This window comes from Hydra vulgaris, chromosome 09, assembly GCF_038396675.1.
Source record: "Hydra vulgaris chromosome 09, alternate assembly HydraT2T_AEP".
NCBI classification, from domain to species: domain Eukaryota; kingdom Metazoa; phylum Cnidaria; class Hydrozoa; order Anthoathecata; family Hydridae; genus Hydra; species Hydra vulgaris.
The window spans coordinates 15,744,987-15,761,283 of NC_088928.1; the positions used below are offsets into that span (position 1 = coordinate 15,744,987).

The 16,297-nt window shown below is 30.2% G+C and overlaps 1 protein-coding gene across 6 annotated transcripts in view; it reads left to right on the top strand.

Moving 5' to 3' along the window:
* Positions 1-16,297, top strand: part of LOC100215064 (gephyrin) — a 47,194-nt gene that overhangs the window by 14,573 nt on the left and 16,324 nt on the right. For 3 of the 6 annotated variants that reach the window (XM_065804830.1, XM_065804832.1, XM_065804831.1), the window contains exons 7-13: positions 11,437-11,503; positions 11,621-11,663; positions 11,783-11,868; positions 12,029-12,115; positions 12,213-12,342; positions 14,998-15,135; positions 15,272-15,364. In XM_065804830.1, coding sequence (XP_065660902.1) covers positions 11,437-11,503; positions 11,621-11,663; positions 11,783-11,868; positions 12,029-12,115; positions 12,213-12,342; positions 14,998-15,135; positions 15,272-15,364 — 644 coding nt within the window. The remainder of the gene's footprint in view (positions 1-11,436; positions 11,504-11,620; positions 11,664-11,782; positions 11,869-12,028; positions 12,116-12,212; positions 12,343-14,997; positions 15,136-15,271; positions 15,365-16,297) is intronic. The other 3 variants (XM_065804833.1, XM_065804835.1, XM_065804834.1) reach the window with 1 other exon arrangement.

The window sequence follows — 16,297 nt, forward strand, 5'->3', positions numbered from 1 at the left end:
TGAATTCCGATCTTCCGATCTTGAATTCCGTGATTATGGTATTTTTCTGCCTATAATAATGAATTTTTAATACTTTTTAATTAAAACAAAAGATTTACTTCTTAAAGACATTTTGAAAATTTATATCAATTTAATATATATATATATATATATATATATATATATATATATATATATATATATATATATACATATATATATATATATATATATATATATATATATATATATATATATATATATATATATATATATATATATATATATATATAAAAATATATATATATATATCGACTGTATAGAGCACAAACGTAGTATGTCCAAAAACCAAAATATGGAGAAAAACAGATTTCAATTTTCAAAACCATTTGTAAAATATAGCAAAGTATTATGTGGGGGCATTTTATCAATGATTACATACTATCATGTATCTAATGTAGGATAGTGAACATCTTAAGTGGTGTTGTTGATTTCAAATGACTTTAAATGTTGAAATTTGTTAAGAGGATGAACAAAAATGGACATGCAACACTTGTGCTCTATAAAAAAGTAAAGAAAAGTCTTATTACATTTGTGTAATATAAATAATTCGAACACAATTCTTGTTCAATGTAATTTAATCCTTAATAAAAATACATTTGATAATCCTTAAATTATCATAGTAATAAATTTAATAATCATGGAACAGTGAAAATTTTGAATACTGATTATAAATAATAAAAAAAAATATAATTGAATTAAATGAAATAAATTTGATAATCTTGAATTTATCATGAAATAATCATAGAACAGATAACATTAAAATGTATGAATACTTTAGCACAATACTTCATGATTACTGTAACCCTAACCCTAATTAAACAAAATAATTTAGTTTTAACTTTTAAACATCATCATCAGTCTCTTCAGTGGCATCTGGTTGTGGAAGGGGGTCTCTGCATTTTGCATTGCTTGGCAGATAATGGTAGAAGGGTGCATGTTCCTGAGGGATGATGCCTGATTCTATAAGTGACATCAGGTCATTCTTTTTTGGCACCGAGATTGACAGGCGGCGATTGTAGGCAGGCGCCAATGACAGATTTGCAAGCAAAGTTGGTCGACCGCGTGCTATTAGAGTATTAAGTTCCATAAATGAGTCACTTTTTATTGAGTATTTGTATTGAATAATGTATGGGCGACTCTTTTCAAATCGCATCCATTTTATTTTCATCCACTGCACTGCTTCATTAAGAATTATTTTTTGATCGATTTTTGACGAATCTTGATAAGGCTTTGAAATCATGTACATCATTATGGTACCTTCTTTTGACAATAAAGAGTGGATTCTGCTTTCTAGCAAAACCAAATATGAGCTCCCACTCTCAGGTTGTGTAGACTTTTTTGTGCCGGAATGCTTTCTCAATAGTCGCATGCATGGAGTCTGCCTCCAGATAACTATGACCTGATTCCATAAACTTCAAGTCAATAATTTCAATATTTTTTAAGTTCTGGACAGCATACAGCATTGCTGATGCAACATAGAGATTCCTGTTTTGACCGCTACAGGTATCTGAAAATGTAGTAACGTGTTTCACAGTAGAAGGAAGATTCCCTAAATAATCTAGAAGAGCAGATCCTATTTAATTCCACCTTTGGTTTCATTCCACAAGTAGCAGTACCCTTGGTGTGATGCTGTCTCAAACAATGTAAAATTGTACACAGCCAGCTTTCTTTTGTAGTATATCTGAGCATCCCCCGCATGCGGTGTCACCAAAACAGCTTCCAGGTCAAAGGTAACTACAAGAAAAAATTTGTCATCATGAACACATTGTTTATCAATGTATTTTTCTTCCATTGATTCCTTTTCTCTTTGTTTATGTTGATCCCATGCAACTTTCAATGTCAACTTCCTTGCTTCATCTGCATCACTGTAAGCATTGTAAACAGAGCACTGATCTTTTTTTGGGTTGAAACATCTGAGATTGAAATCATTGGTAAAGATCTGTCTATATTTGTGCTCTTTTACCGGTGGTAAGTTTGCAGTAAGGCGCACGCAGTAGTTATCTCTGTAAAGTCTGTACATTTGTTTTATGTTCAGGTCAAGTGACAAGTACTGTTTGTTAGAATTTTTTCTACAATAATGTGGGAGAACTTTTGGAAAAGTATTTATATGATTGTGAACGTGTTTAACAATGTCCTCCGAAATTTTGTTGTGTGCTGGTCCTCCTTTTCTTTTATCAGTTCCCACAAATGCCCCAGAATCACCTTTTCCTGCTAATGCCGAATCAACACATCTGAAAGAAAATGAAAAGGTTTTGCAGAAAAAATCCTGACAAACTCTTTTCTTTAAATCATCATTTGAGAATAAATAATATGCACGACTTTTTGTTTTCTTTTTCTTAGGATCTGGCGCTGCACACCTGGAACGCTGTCGATTGATAGGCTCTTCATTAACAAGACTGCACAAAAACTGTTTTTTAATATTATAATCTTGAAGACTATAATATTCCTGGCAATTGTTGACTCGATCTTCCTCAGATATTACAGAGTTGCATGTAAATCTGCATTTGTTACAATCAACTGGTTTGGGATTTTTAGCAGGAACTGTTTTGCCTTTTCTGGTAACATACAACAAACCATTATTGCTTGCCTTTTGCCTAATACTCCGTATCCATTTTTCAGGTTCTCTTTTTCTTTTTCTCCCTTGTTTGTCTTTTTCAAGATCAGGAACATGCACATGTTGGTCCAAGATTGGTGAAGAGAAATTAAAAGTATTCCCAATTTGATAATCATTATTGTCAAACTCATAGCCATCCGTATCACTATCAGAATTAGGCAAGTTGAGTTCATTGGAACTAGCGATTATATGTTGATTTGTACTAGTCGAAGGCACTTCAATTTGTTTTTCTACTTGATTATCCAAGCTAGCCACATGGAGGATTTGATTAGAGCTACTGGCAACAACATAAGATAAGCCTGTTGTTAAATCATATAAACTATTAGTCGCATTAACCTTTAAAAACACTTGGACAAGTTGATCCGAACTAACCGTTTCAACTAGTTGATCAGAGTCTAAGCTAACTGTTTGGACAAGTTGATCAGAGCTAACTGTAGGCCTATCAATGAGTTGATCCAAAGTAAATGTTTCATTGAATTGATCTGGACTAACTGTTTGGATGAGTTGATCAGAGCTACCTAAAACACAAACAATAATGTGACAGTTAATAATTTTGGCTTAAATATTTAAATAATAAAATCATAATATAAAATTGTCAAAAAGGAATAATAATATAATTATCTATAAAAATGGTTAGTTGGTTTTACTTTCTAAAGATGTAATTTATATTTCACAGTTTAACATCTAGATTATTATTATTATTATTATATAGACATTCTAGATTTAGTTAAATAATGCCTCCAAGTCCAAAGTGGCTAAAGTACATGCTATGTAAACTTTAGACTAAGGGCCTAATTCAGCACCTGCCTTTTAATACTTTTATTTTCAATCATGGCCTGATAATAATCAATCATATAGAGGCTATGAGTATGACGCCTATGAGTCAAGTATGAGTATGATTATTGCAGTTTGGTACTACTAGTCTAGTAATGATGTGCCAGTACACTATTAATAAGTAGTAGTCTACTTACTACTAAGCCTACTTAATCTAGTACGTGTACTACTACTGTCAGTGAACAGTTATAATTGTAATAATAGAACTAGACTCTACTCCTCTAGTCTACTCTGACTCTACTAAAGTACTATCTAGCCTCCTCACTAGACTAGGTCTAGGGAACTAGAACGGTTAGATTATGTTGTAGGGCATATAATTTAATATTGTGATAATTGTTAATCAATTTAATATAATAATATTCTTCAACATACCTTCTTCAAAAATCATCCTCTTTATCAAGGAGCTTTAATACTTCTTGAGCATTGCGAAAAAATTTAATGTTTTTTTTGGTGGCCATCTTGTTTTGTAATATGTCCGGCAAAAACGAAACAAACCAAATAGTCCAAAAACAAAACAAACCAAATAATAATAAAATTAGGTCATATTTTGATGACCAAACACATATATTTTTTTGATTTTCTTTCAACTAAGGATTAATTCAATGAAGTAAAGTATTTTCATATGAGATATTATTATAAATTTATGCAAAGTTTTAATTATTTGCAGTAATAACTCATTTTGTCTTATTACGAAAAAGATTGAGTATACTGGTTTATTTACTTTGCAAGCAAAGAGTTTTTTTTTTAGATCATTAAAGTAATTCTAATTACTTCAATGATATAAAAAAGAAATAGCTACAAAATAAAAGTGAAAGTACATTTATGCAAAACAATAAATAGTTGTCAGGGAACAAATGCTGTATGTCCAATACTACATTTGTGCTCTGTTGATTTTGCTAAAATCAAGATATTACACTTGTATTTTGTGTTATATCTAATGATGGATATCACTTGTGGACATATTACAAATGTCCTCTACAAGCTTATGTTAGAGGAAAGTTTTGGCATAGTGAAAGGTTTGGCATTCATCAATATAATGTGACAATATTGTTATAGTTGTTTGCAATAAATAACTAAGTTTTGTTGAAGTTAACAAACTATTACAAGTCCCAAGCTGTTACAGAATAGAGATCAGATTCAAGATCGGCTGCCTGCTCTAAGCGATTGAAAAGTGAAGTCTTTTTGTCAAGACAAGCTTATAAAGTTGAGTGGTCAGCAAATAGAGCCACTTTAGATGTAAAGTTATCAGAAAAAATGCTATTTTAGATAAGAAACAAAAAAAATCTTGGGTACCTCAGAGGTTGGCCTAAGAGGATGACTTTAATACTTTATTGAAATTGATATGTCAACAGGTGTAGTCTTTGCCTCGCTGCCTCCATTTAATATACAAAAAAATCTTTCAGTTACAGTAGTTAGCAAGAAGTAAACGACCAGGGTTGATATTTGACATGGGCCAGGTTTGTGACCGGGGCTGCATAAACATTTATACATCCTAAAGTATAATTTCTTTATTCAAAATTGATGTTATATTTTGTATATATATGCATAGATAAACATCATTATGATCAACATGATCATCATAATCATCATATTCATCATTACCATCATAATCGTCATCATCATCATTATCGTCATCATCATCATCGTCATTATTATCATCATTATCATCTTTTCTTTTGGCAAACACTACACCATATAAATACTAAAAGTTTATATAAATATGAAATGATATTGTATGCCAGCATCTAAATAAATGGCAAACATAAATGTTTATATCCATAATATGCATAAAGCGCATCTCAGAAGCTTTTATTCCTTTTGGACTAAAAGTTTGGAAACTTTTATTCCTGCTCTTAAAGTCAAACCTCATTCTACTCCATATTTTTTTCACCATCTTTATTAATCATTTATTTTATCTTTTTTTACAAGAACATCTCTCTTAAGAACAAATCTCTAGAGACTTTTGGTTAGTTCTAGTTCTAGAGACTTTTGGTTAGTCTTCAACAATGTTGTTAACTAAAGTAAGTCTAACATTTAATCTTATTCATTTATATAATACTAGCATGAGTTACCCGGCGTTGCCCGGGCCAATATTTAAACTGGCTTACCTGATATCTGTACACAAAAATGGGCCCAAAAAATCGGCCCAAAAAATGGTCCCCCCTGACCCCGTGGTCAGGGGGGACCATTTTTTGGGCCCCCTTGACCTCGGGGTACGGGGTCAAAACCCAGCTAAGAACCTTCTCCCCCTCGAGGACTACCCCCATGCCAAATTTCATCGAGATCGGTCCGGCGGTTTGGATTTCTATAGAGAACAAACACACACACACACATTGCCTTTTATATATATAGAAGATTTAATAATTAAAAAAAAAAAAAAAAAAGTGCTAAATAAGTGGTTCCAATTTTTCAAAACTCTAGAAAACACTTTGACCTCTCCAGCTAGCCTACAATTAGTTTTCACTCTGTTATTAGCTTTTTTATATAAAGGTTTTGAGATTATTAAATTATTTCTTACTAACTGCACTAATAAAGTTATTCTTGAAGGCCTACACTTTTTTTTATTTCAAGTAACTTTAAGGGTACCACAAGGTATATTGTGGTGCCCTTAAATCTTTGCTCCTGTATTGTTTCTTATCTTCAATATCAATCTTCATGAAAATTTAACATCTAAAGTGGCTCTTTTTGTTGATGACTCAACTTTATACTCTTGTCTTGACAAAAAATCTTCACTTTTCGATTGCTTGGAACAAGCAGCTGATTTTTAATCGGATCTCTCTTGTGTAACAGCCTAAGGCTTAGTGTGGCTTATGGATTTAAATTCTGGACTTAAAATCTGCAATTTTTTTTAGACAACAAAACTCATTTATTTACTGCAAAAAAAATATTGCAATATTGTTGGTATTCCTATATTGATGAATAACAACCCTCTTACTCTCAGACAAAGTTTAAAAGCACATTGTAAATGTAATGCGGTCATGATTTAGTGGTAAGCGTTCGGGTCATAAGCGAGAGGTGCTGAGTTCAATCTCCACCATGTCTCTGGTAGTACCGCTCTTAACTTGTTTTTTTGCGCAATGGCCTTTGTTGTCAAAGTTCCTGTTTCTGAGTTATGTAGTTGAGCGAGGTTATAACCTCAATTAAGTCTCCTCGTCTGAAGGCATTTTCAGCCTTGGGGAGGTGAATTAACTTAAAAAAGCAAAATAATAATAAATTAGACCTGCTTTATCTGCCAAGCCTGAATCACTCCCATTGTTGTAAGGTCTCTTTTGTTTCCCATTGTTGTAAGGTTTCTTTTTTTTTTCTACAAATACAATCATGGTCAATGCTCAAACAAGCTATCATCTCTATTACGATAAACTAAAACTCATTCTTGCTTATTTTTTAATCAACAATTTTTTCCTCGCACATCAAAAAAAACCTTATAACTATTAGCCATCTTCATATTTTTCTTTTATATACAATCTACAACTTTTCAAGTCTTCAGTTAACTATTTTCTAGTATTTTTACTTATTTTCTATTTTAAAGTAATTCATAACCTTGTATGGAATACTGTTGCCATATCTAGGGTGGATCTTCTAATGTTCCCCTTTCTCTTTTAGACAAGGTGCAAAAATACATTATAAACATAGTTGGACCTGCTCTTGCAGCCAACCTCCAACCATTATCACATCGTCATAATGTTGCTTCTCTTTCTCTTTTCTACAAATACTATAATGGGTACTGCTCTAAAGAGCAAGTGTCTCTTGTGCTATCTACTAAAATTCATTCTCATGTTACTCGTCATTCAATTAAATCTTATCCTTTCTGTGACTGTTCCTAAGTGCTCTAAAAACTCTTATTCCTCAAGTTTTTTTCATTGAACATCAGTTCTTTGGAATTCGCTTCCTTCATTATGATTTCCTGATTCATATAGTTTGCAATCTTTTAAGTCATCTGTCAATCGTTATCTTGCTCTACAATCTTCAATCTCTACAATCTCCTTTTCTCTTCCAGTAACTTCCAACTCTAATAAGTGGTTGCTTGCAGCCTTGTTGGAAGCGAAGATGTTTAAAAAAAAAAAAAAAAAAACTTAATAGTGGTTGCTTGCAATCTTGTTGGAAGTAAATTAGAGTTTGAAAATATATAAATATATGTTAGTATTTAATAAATAGTAAATGTATAAAATTATAATATATAAAGTAGTATAATATTTTTTCTAGCCTGGCTATCAACCCATGCTAATTCTTATAGTTTAGCCGGGGCCGGATTTAAAAAAGGTCTTATTTTTAGCCAAGGCCGGGGCCCCGGTCATTTACTATTAGCAAGTAATCTGTAAAACAAAAAGATCAAAATCTATATTGACTTTCAGAGCTTAAGTTATTAGACTCTAGATTAGGGCATCCAATACCGGACCAAAAATGGAATACCGGTTTTTCGGTATTAGGTTAAGTGAAAACCGAAATACCGGTATTAATACCGGTATTTACAGTTACTGAAAAAAAATTAAGTAAAACCCAAAGCAACAATTAAACGGTTCCAAAACTTTATTTTTTAAGTTAAAATAATATATATAATTAATGGTAATCCTGCAGTTAGGCGGCCTAAAATAATTTTATTTTTTCGCTTGTTGCGCTTTCGTGTGAAGACTTGCTCAAAGTAGTGACTTTTTAATATAAACAAAAGGAATATTTATTGGCTTCAGTACATACATCGACTATCTTATAGCCTGCTGCTACAAGGGAGTGCTGCTACATCGACTATCTTATAGCCTGTTGCTACAAGGAAGTGCTTCTACATCGACTAAGGGTTTGGCATGGGGCAGCATCTTTTTTTTATTATTATTATTTCACTTAATATGTCTAATGTTTAAAAAGCATTCTCTGAAATTCTCAAATTATTTTAGGCTGCTTAACTGCAGGATTACCTAATTAAATAATTTGAAACAAAAAACATTAAAAAAATTATTTATTATTAAAATAGGCCTGCAAAAAACATAAATTATTTAAAGTTTTGTCATTTAAAGATGATCGAATTTTCGTACGTAACATTCCTGATGAAGAGAAAGCCCGTTCAGCTTCTACTCTCATTGGGGGAATAGTTAAAATATAATCGTAGACCAACGTCAAGTTGGTACCACGTGTACCGTCTTCCTCAAATATTGAAAGTTCTTTTTGTACCATTATAGTCAAATCGTTAATATTTTGCTTTGTTTTTGGTACTGTTTTCATTTTCATTATTTATGGCGATGTCTAGCTGCTCCTTTAATGTCAAGCTCAAAGGTTCGTCTTCGCACATTATGGTATCTTCGTCATCATCTGTTTCTGTAGGAAATGCTGTATTTTCAGTTTGTACGGATAAGAGCCGCTGGATAAAATGCACAATTAAATTTACCACAGCATTTTTAGTTAGCTGATCAAATATGATATCTGAACCAAAATTATTTTGGGCTTGATCTCCTTTATGAAGATATTGTATGAGATAAATTTGTGCGTCTTTCTTTTATTCTTTTAATTAAGGAGGTCTTCATATTGTTACTTAATGGTCCTACGCCTAAATTTTGCAGCATAAATGCCAGGGTAGCATCAGCTGATATTAGATTAGCGTCTCTCCAACATAAAGCCTCTACAGCCAATTTCACTGGTAACAACATAGAAACTGTTGATAATATTAATTCTAATTCAGATTCTGTAAAATTAATACTCGAGTTTAAGTCAATCAGGGCTTTTTGAATAGAATTTTTTAGTTTATAAAAACGCTCTAGCATAAAAAGTAAGCTGTTCCATCTGGTCTTATTATCTAATATTAATGACAGGTTATTAACCTGTTCAGTTTTTGCATAAACTTGAAGGGTTTCATTTTTTGTTGGTGATCATCTGAACAGCTTTACAACTTTTCTAACTTTGCTTATCAATGGAGCCAAATTGTTTGCAAGTTCATTTGAATTTGGTGAGCTCTGAAAAATCTTTAGTCCGTCTAAATGGTCTTCATTATATTCATCGGAAATCTCACCAGCACTATCTTCATCAGATTCAAAATAATCATCTGTCGATTCCACAACTGTTATTTTATACAAGACGTCAACCACAGCCAAATGGATTCCATGGGTTAGACAAAGTTGTTGGTCGATGGACATTAATCGGCCTACTTTCTTCATAACCGAAGCACCATCTGTGGTAATACATACAATATCGCAATCAATTTTTAAGTTGTGTTCTTTCAGTATGTTTTCAATTAACTTAACACTGCTGGGAAAATTCAATTAACTCTTGCTAAACCCAAATTCCAAAATCTATTTCGAGAATGAACATTAATTTTCAAATAACATCTATTTTTTACTGAAGTCCACTCATCAAACGTAAGACTAAATCGATTTCCTTGACGTTGAAGTTCAGATAATTCTTCTATTATTGAATTTTGAATTTTAGTAGCATATTTCATAACTATTTGGCGAATGGATTCAGATGGTTTTGGCACATCAAAACCTCGAGCTACCAGCAATTTTCTTAGCTCATTAGATGTTATAAAAACTCTGAATGGCAAGCCATCGGTGGTCGTCATTTTAGCTAAAACATTTGGCAGTGTATCTTTGTCTTCGTTTTTCGTATAAAAAGTTGTAATTTTATTTCTGGGCCTAACAAGTTGTAAATTAGGTGTAGTCAAAACACCAGCAATAGATGGCGAAGTTGAAACTTTAACTTGATAACGTTTCAATAAATTTATTTGGTGAAAAGTCCTTAAATATGTATGGAGTCCACTAGTCAAGCCACCACAGGTCTTCATTTCTCTAACACATTTTTTACATTTTGCTGCAGCTCCAGACTTTTCGCGCAAAAAGTAATTCCACACAGAGTTTTTGTCCTGAAGTCTTTTTTTAAAATCTTCAAATACTTTTGGTTTATAAGCCATGGCAGCACGTTTTTGAATACTATAATTTGCAAAATATGAAAAACAATATTGAAATACAAAATAAATAAATATTAAAAATTTATAAAAATGAAGATAAAGATATGAACTTATATGAATTTATATAATTATATGAAATAATTATATAATTATATGAATTACATTTTGAATTATATGAACTTTTCATATAATTATATTTTATTTCGTTAATTGTGTTATACTTTAAACTGACTGCGAATCATAAACAAAAATAATATAAACTACACATATATATACACATCATTTCGCAATCGCAATTCCCAAGCAGTCTTGAAAAGCGTGCTTATACAAGCCTACAAGTCATTACTTCCAAAATCGTTTTCTATTTTGAGAAGTCGTTATTTTAAGCACGTGCAAACCAGTGATTACCAAATATCAAATATCAGACGAGATTTAAAACATGAAAAAAAATATAACATCTCTATATTATATAAATAAAAAAACATAACTAAATCTGTAATAGAGATGTGGTTATGTCTTTATATTATATAGAGATGTTTTTAGGCTTTTTTATCTTGCCTATGAATACGTGTGTGTTAAATATTTATTCTTTTTAAATTTATTCTTTGTCTTTATTTGTTGTTGTTATATTTGCAAATATATATAAAACAAATAAAATGAAGCACAACACAACAAAGTTACAAAAAAATTTTTTGTTATCCATTTTTATAATCAAAGTTTTTTCTGTGATATTTTCATGCTTATTACCTTTACATTTTAAGCAAATGAATTTTTTAATTGGTTTTCTAAAAATTAAATCTTTTTATGATTGAATGTTTGAAACTATTTTTATTCTTTGTTTTTATTTTTTTTAATCTTTTTTTATTTTTGTTTTTTTTAATCTAGAATTAGAAATTGAAAGATTACTAAACATGCTGTATATAAAACACTATATCATGTTCAAAGAGTCTAGACTTAAATCTAAAACTGTATTTAATTTAAAAAAATTTGCTAAATACTTTCTGGCAATTAATGTTTTGAAATATTAGTTTCATTTTTATATTTTCTGTTTTTTTCCTAGTCCAGTGTGTGGAATTAGAAAGTCGACTATAATCTGTAACTTACCTGGAAGTAAAAAAGGTTCACAGGTATTTAGTTTTTGTTTGAATTGTTTTGAATTTATAAGTTAATGAAATGTTATTAGTTATTTGCATTTTTATTATTTTCTAAATTATTTGTTGCAATAAATATTTGATTCATTTCAGGAATGTTTTGAGTTTATATTACCTGCGTTAGGTCATGCTTTTGGTAGGTTGAGAATTATTTTAAATAGTTTAACGGTTTGAAATGAATTTTGTTTGGAGCTTTAAAACTTTTGTGCTGGTTGTTTTATTCTTTTCTTTGAAAATATTTTTTTTTAAATTTAGATTTGGTGTTGAATAACATTCGTAAAATTGAATTGACTCACACAAATATGACAAAAGTGACGGCGCAAGTGCATAAGGAAAATATAGTATGTTAATTTTTTAATCTCTTTTTACCAATATGTTTTTTTGTATTTTTTAAAATTCAAATCTTTTGTTGATACGAATGTGTTTAAAAAGTTTGTGATTGTTAAAAATTTTGAAGATTTTTTCAATAATATACAACAATTTTGTTTGAATTTCTATTAGAAAAAGTCTCCTCCTCATTGCCATGGGCGAACTGAAAGCACAAATGAAGTAATATGTCTTGTTCAAAATTGTCAAAATCAATATTTTGTAAGTTAAGTTCCATGCTGGAGTGGGTAACCTTAAGTCATGGAAAATAGTTTTCATCAATTTTTGTATGCTTTATTACTGGAAGTTTTTCATCTAGGAAACACCACCAATGTCTATTCGTGGCAGTCTTGACAGTCTACACAGCAATGACTCATCAATAGATTCTTCTGAATATTCTCAATCTTCAACAGAAAATAATCATGTGTGTCCTCACAGAAAAACAGCAGGTATGTCCTTTTTAAGGTTAAGTTGTTGTTTTTCTTTTATTTCATTAAAGGTATACTTAAATACGCATAAGTACAAAAAAAATTAATAATAAAAAAAAAATTATATATATATATATATATATATATATATATATATATATATATATATATATATATATATATATATATATATATATATATTACCCAATAGGCCCAACTAGGCCGTGGCCTAGGGGCCCCCAAAAATGTTTTAAAAAATTATTTTTTATTTTGAATAATATTTTAATATAATATTTTATTGTGAATTAATTAATAATGCAAATAATACGATTTAAACATTTATATTTATTATTATTCTACTTTATTTATAAAAATACTTTAAATATTTCTGTGCAAGGTAATCCTGCAATTAAGCACCTTACCTTAAAGTTTTATACGCTCTCATCTGTAGAGACTTAAAAACTTCTAGAATGTTTAGAAAAAGTGAAGTAAATAAATTTCAAAGTATACTTTAAAATTTATATTTTAATAAATAATTTTAAGTAAATAAATTTCAAGCTTGTTATTTTAATAACTACTTTGAAATTTATTTACTTCGCTGTTATTACTGCTATGGCTATTATAATTTTTTATTATTTGTTTTTTATTTTATTCTTAGTATTGATAAAAATTTGTTCTGTGTTGTCTATTATTTTTCTTAGTTTAAATTTTTAAACTGCGCGAAAAGTTGATTGCAGCAGTTATGAGCTAAAACTTAAATGTAGTTTAAATCATAACAATAATCCATTGCAAGTTCTTTAAAGAAGATAAGTGTTAGTTTCATTTTTCATGTTTACACAAATAAACTTATATAACTATATATACAAATTCTAAGCATTTTGAAATGGATATTTATAGCAGTGTTAGTAAATTTGCAGGTTCAATCACAAACAGATAAAACTGATTATTTCAACAGCAGTGATTCTCCTGCTCATTAAAAGGAACAAATCCTCAGAATGATAGCTGTTCAAATGATCTTGAACAACACATAGTTAGATTTGATCCTCTTACTTGCAGAAATGAATCTACTGTTGAGAAGGACTGTCGCTCAACTGATCCTGGAAAGTGGGGTAGTTTTAATAAGGATGACGTCAGTTTTTGGATTAACTGTGGTCCCCAAGAGTGTCAAAATCATTCTGGACCGTTTGAGTGTTCTTGTAGATTTTCCAATACAGAATCCAAGACACGGTATTGTTCAGAGAGCACATTTTATGAGAAAAAAGCAAAGGGCAAAAGGTTTTTGCGAGAATGGCTCATTTATTTCCAAACAACTGGTTGTGTGTACTGTTTCCCTGGTAAACTTTTTGTGTCTATAGAAAAATCAAATAAACCTACTAGCGATGGATTTAATGATTGGAAGAATATTTTTCAAATACATCAACGTGAAAATGAATCTCTTCACAGAGAATGCATGTTGACATATATTCGAAGAAAACAAAGTTCTGTTGCGTGTGACACACTTCAACTTCAATTCCAAATGGAGCGAAATTACTGGAAAGAAGAATTGAAATGTCTTATACTAGTCATTATAACGTTATCTGAACAACATTTTGGTGTTCCATATAATCGGAATTATTTGGGTTTGGTAGAAGTTGTGGCTCAGTTTGACCCATTTTTGAAACATCACATCGCAACATATGCAGATAAAGGTAAAAAAATCTATGGTAATTGCAGAACAGGTTCTAAAATTTTAGGCGAGACTTGTCTCTTAGATTTTAAATATTATAGAGGTTAGTCTTATGTCGATGTTGCAAATATGTCGAGAGTATACAGAGTGATGTAAGCGATGTCTAATCTCAATAAGCATGTGGTACATATACTGTGTGCTATATATTTGTTGAACTTATGGGCAATTTTTTTTGTACAAATGGGCAAATTTCATTTTTTGTACAAATGGGCAAAAATCAAAAACAGGAGGAGGCTCACGCAAAGGCCACCAAAGCAGTTCTCAATTCTTTTAAAGCAATTTAAAAGCATTGAATGAGATTAATTGACAGCATTGAATGAGATTGCTGAAGATCCCTCTCAAAAAAGTGAAACCAGGCACGAAGCTGAATGTATTGCAAATAAAATGGGAACTTTTGAGTTTGTCTCCATGCTCATTTTGTGGAGCAATATTTTAGCTCTTCCGTCAGAACAAATTGATCTCAAAACTTGTGCTTTGATGTTCTCATCATTAGAAAGTATGTAAGACAAAATGAGAGACAGTTTGGATGAATTTGAAAACTAAGCAAAATTAATCTTGCCAGGTATTGATTATGTGAATGTTACAACGCAAATATGCCTAAAAAGAAGAACTTCTAAAGAACTTCATGCCCCGTATGTTATATTACCTGCTCAAGATTTTTCGTATCAATATGTTTATAGTAATTATTGATAGGCTTAAGAGAGCAATTAATGAGCGAAGCAAAGTTTACTTAGAGGTTGCGGAGATATTTTCTTTGAACTTTTAGAAAATGACCATCCACAGAAGGTTTCTAATTTGGTTGGTTTATATTCTAATGATTTAAAAGTCATAACACTTTAATATTTTAAAATTTAAACTTATTAATAACATAAACTAAATATATATTTTTTTATTTCTTTGTATTTATATTATTTTATTCAAACCTTTTTTTTTTTATTGACATTTTCTAGTATATATTGACACTCCAAAAGTAGCTGAGCGAGATCGTTTTTCTCCGTACCCTATGTTACAAGTGCATAAAGCTCTTTCAATTATTCTTGGTTCAATTCAACCAATGAAAAAAAGGCATTTAGTCAATCTTCATGCAGGTAGCTCAAGTGGATGTTTTTCTTAAGTCTCACTTTGTTTTACAGTACTTAAAAAACATATACAATAGATTAGTTAGCCCTATTTAATTTTAAATAAGTTTTAATTGCTGACTGATTTTTTTTCTTCCTACTTTAGGTCTTTTAGGAAAAATATTAATGGAAGATATTCGAGCAAAAGAACCTTATCCACCATTCCCTGCATCAGTTAAAGATGGTTATGCAGTTATTGGTATTTATAAATTTTATATTTTATACAAGCTAAGTAGTTGCTATAGTTACAATTATCCAATTTATTTGTAACCTTTAAGTTTGTAATCTATGAATATTTGGGTAGGTGATCAAGGCAACTTATGCTATGACAAACTCTGATATAATATCACTAATTTAATTTTGGTTTAGGATAAGAGGACCTTGTAAACTTTTTTGGGAGGACCTTGTAAAATTGGATGGTAACCAACTGATAGTATCACAATAAAAATATCTTGATCTGAAAAATAGGTTTTAAAAGCCAAGACCTCAGTTATAAAAAGTTATTTAAATTTTTATGTAGTTTTATATTTAAATAAGAAACTGGCATTATGGAAACTCGTTTAAATCACACAAGTGTGGAGCAATGGCAGTAAATTTAAAAATACAAAATAACTTTGGTTTTAATTCTAGTAATATTTGTGAATGAATCTTAAAAAACAACAAGTTTTTCAAAGTTTTGGTTTTTAACTTGATTACAAGGTTGTTTTAAAATAATTTATATTATTATTATGGTGATAAAATTTTAATTTTATTCAACAAGATTAAAAATTGATAAAGTTGCCCAGCCATCAGCGAACATTGGGGTCATTCTGTGCCAAATGAGTGGAATTTTATTAGATCCTCTGTGGACTATCCAAGATTTTGCTAAAAGTATGCTTGAAAAATTGAAGATCAATATCTAATACATTTCTTGAGGAATTTAAATGCTATCTAAATAGTGGGTTATTTGAATAAAGTTTTCGTTTTCAATCAAGAGATTTTTTTCATGGTTTTTCATAATAAAAATAACATGGTTTTTAATAATAAAAATAATAATAAAAAAAACTTTTAAAATGATAAACTTTTAAACATTTTAGTTTTATACTTCAAGATAGCAAGTATGGATTTTTTTAAAATGGGTGCTTTTAGAAAA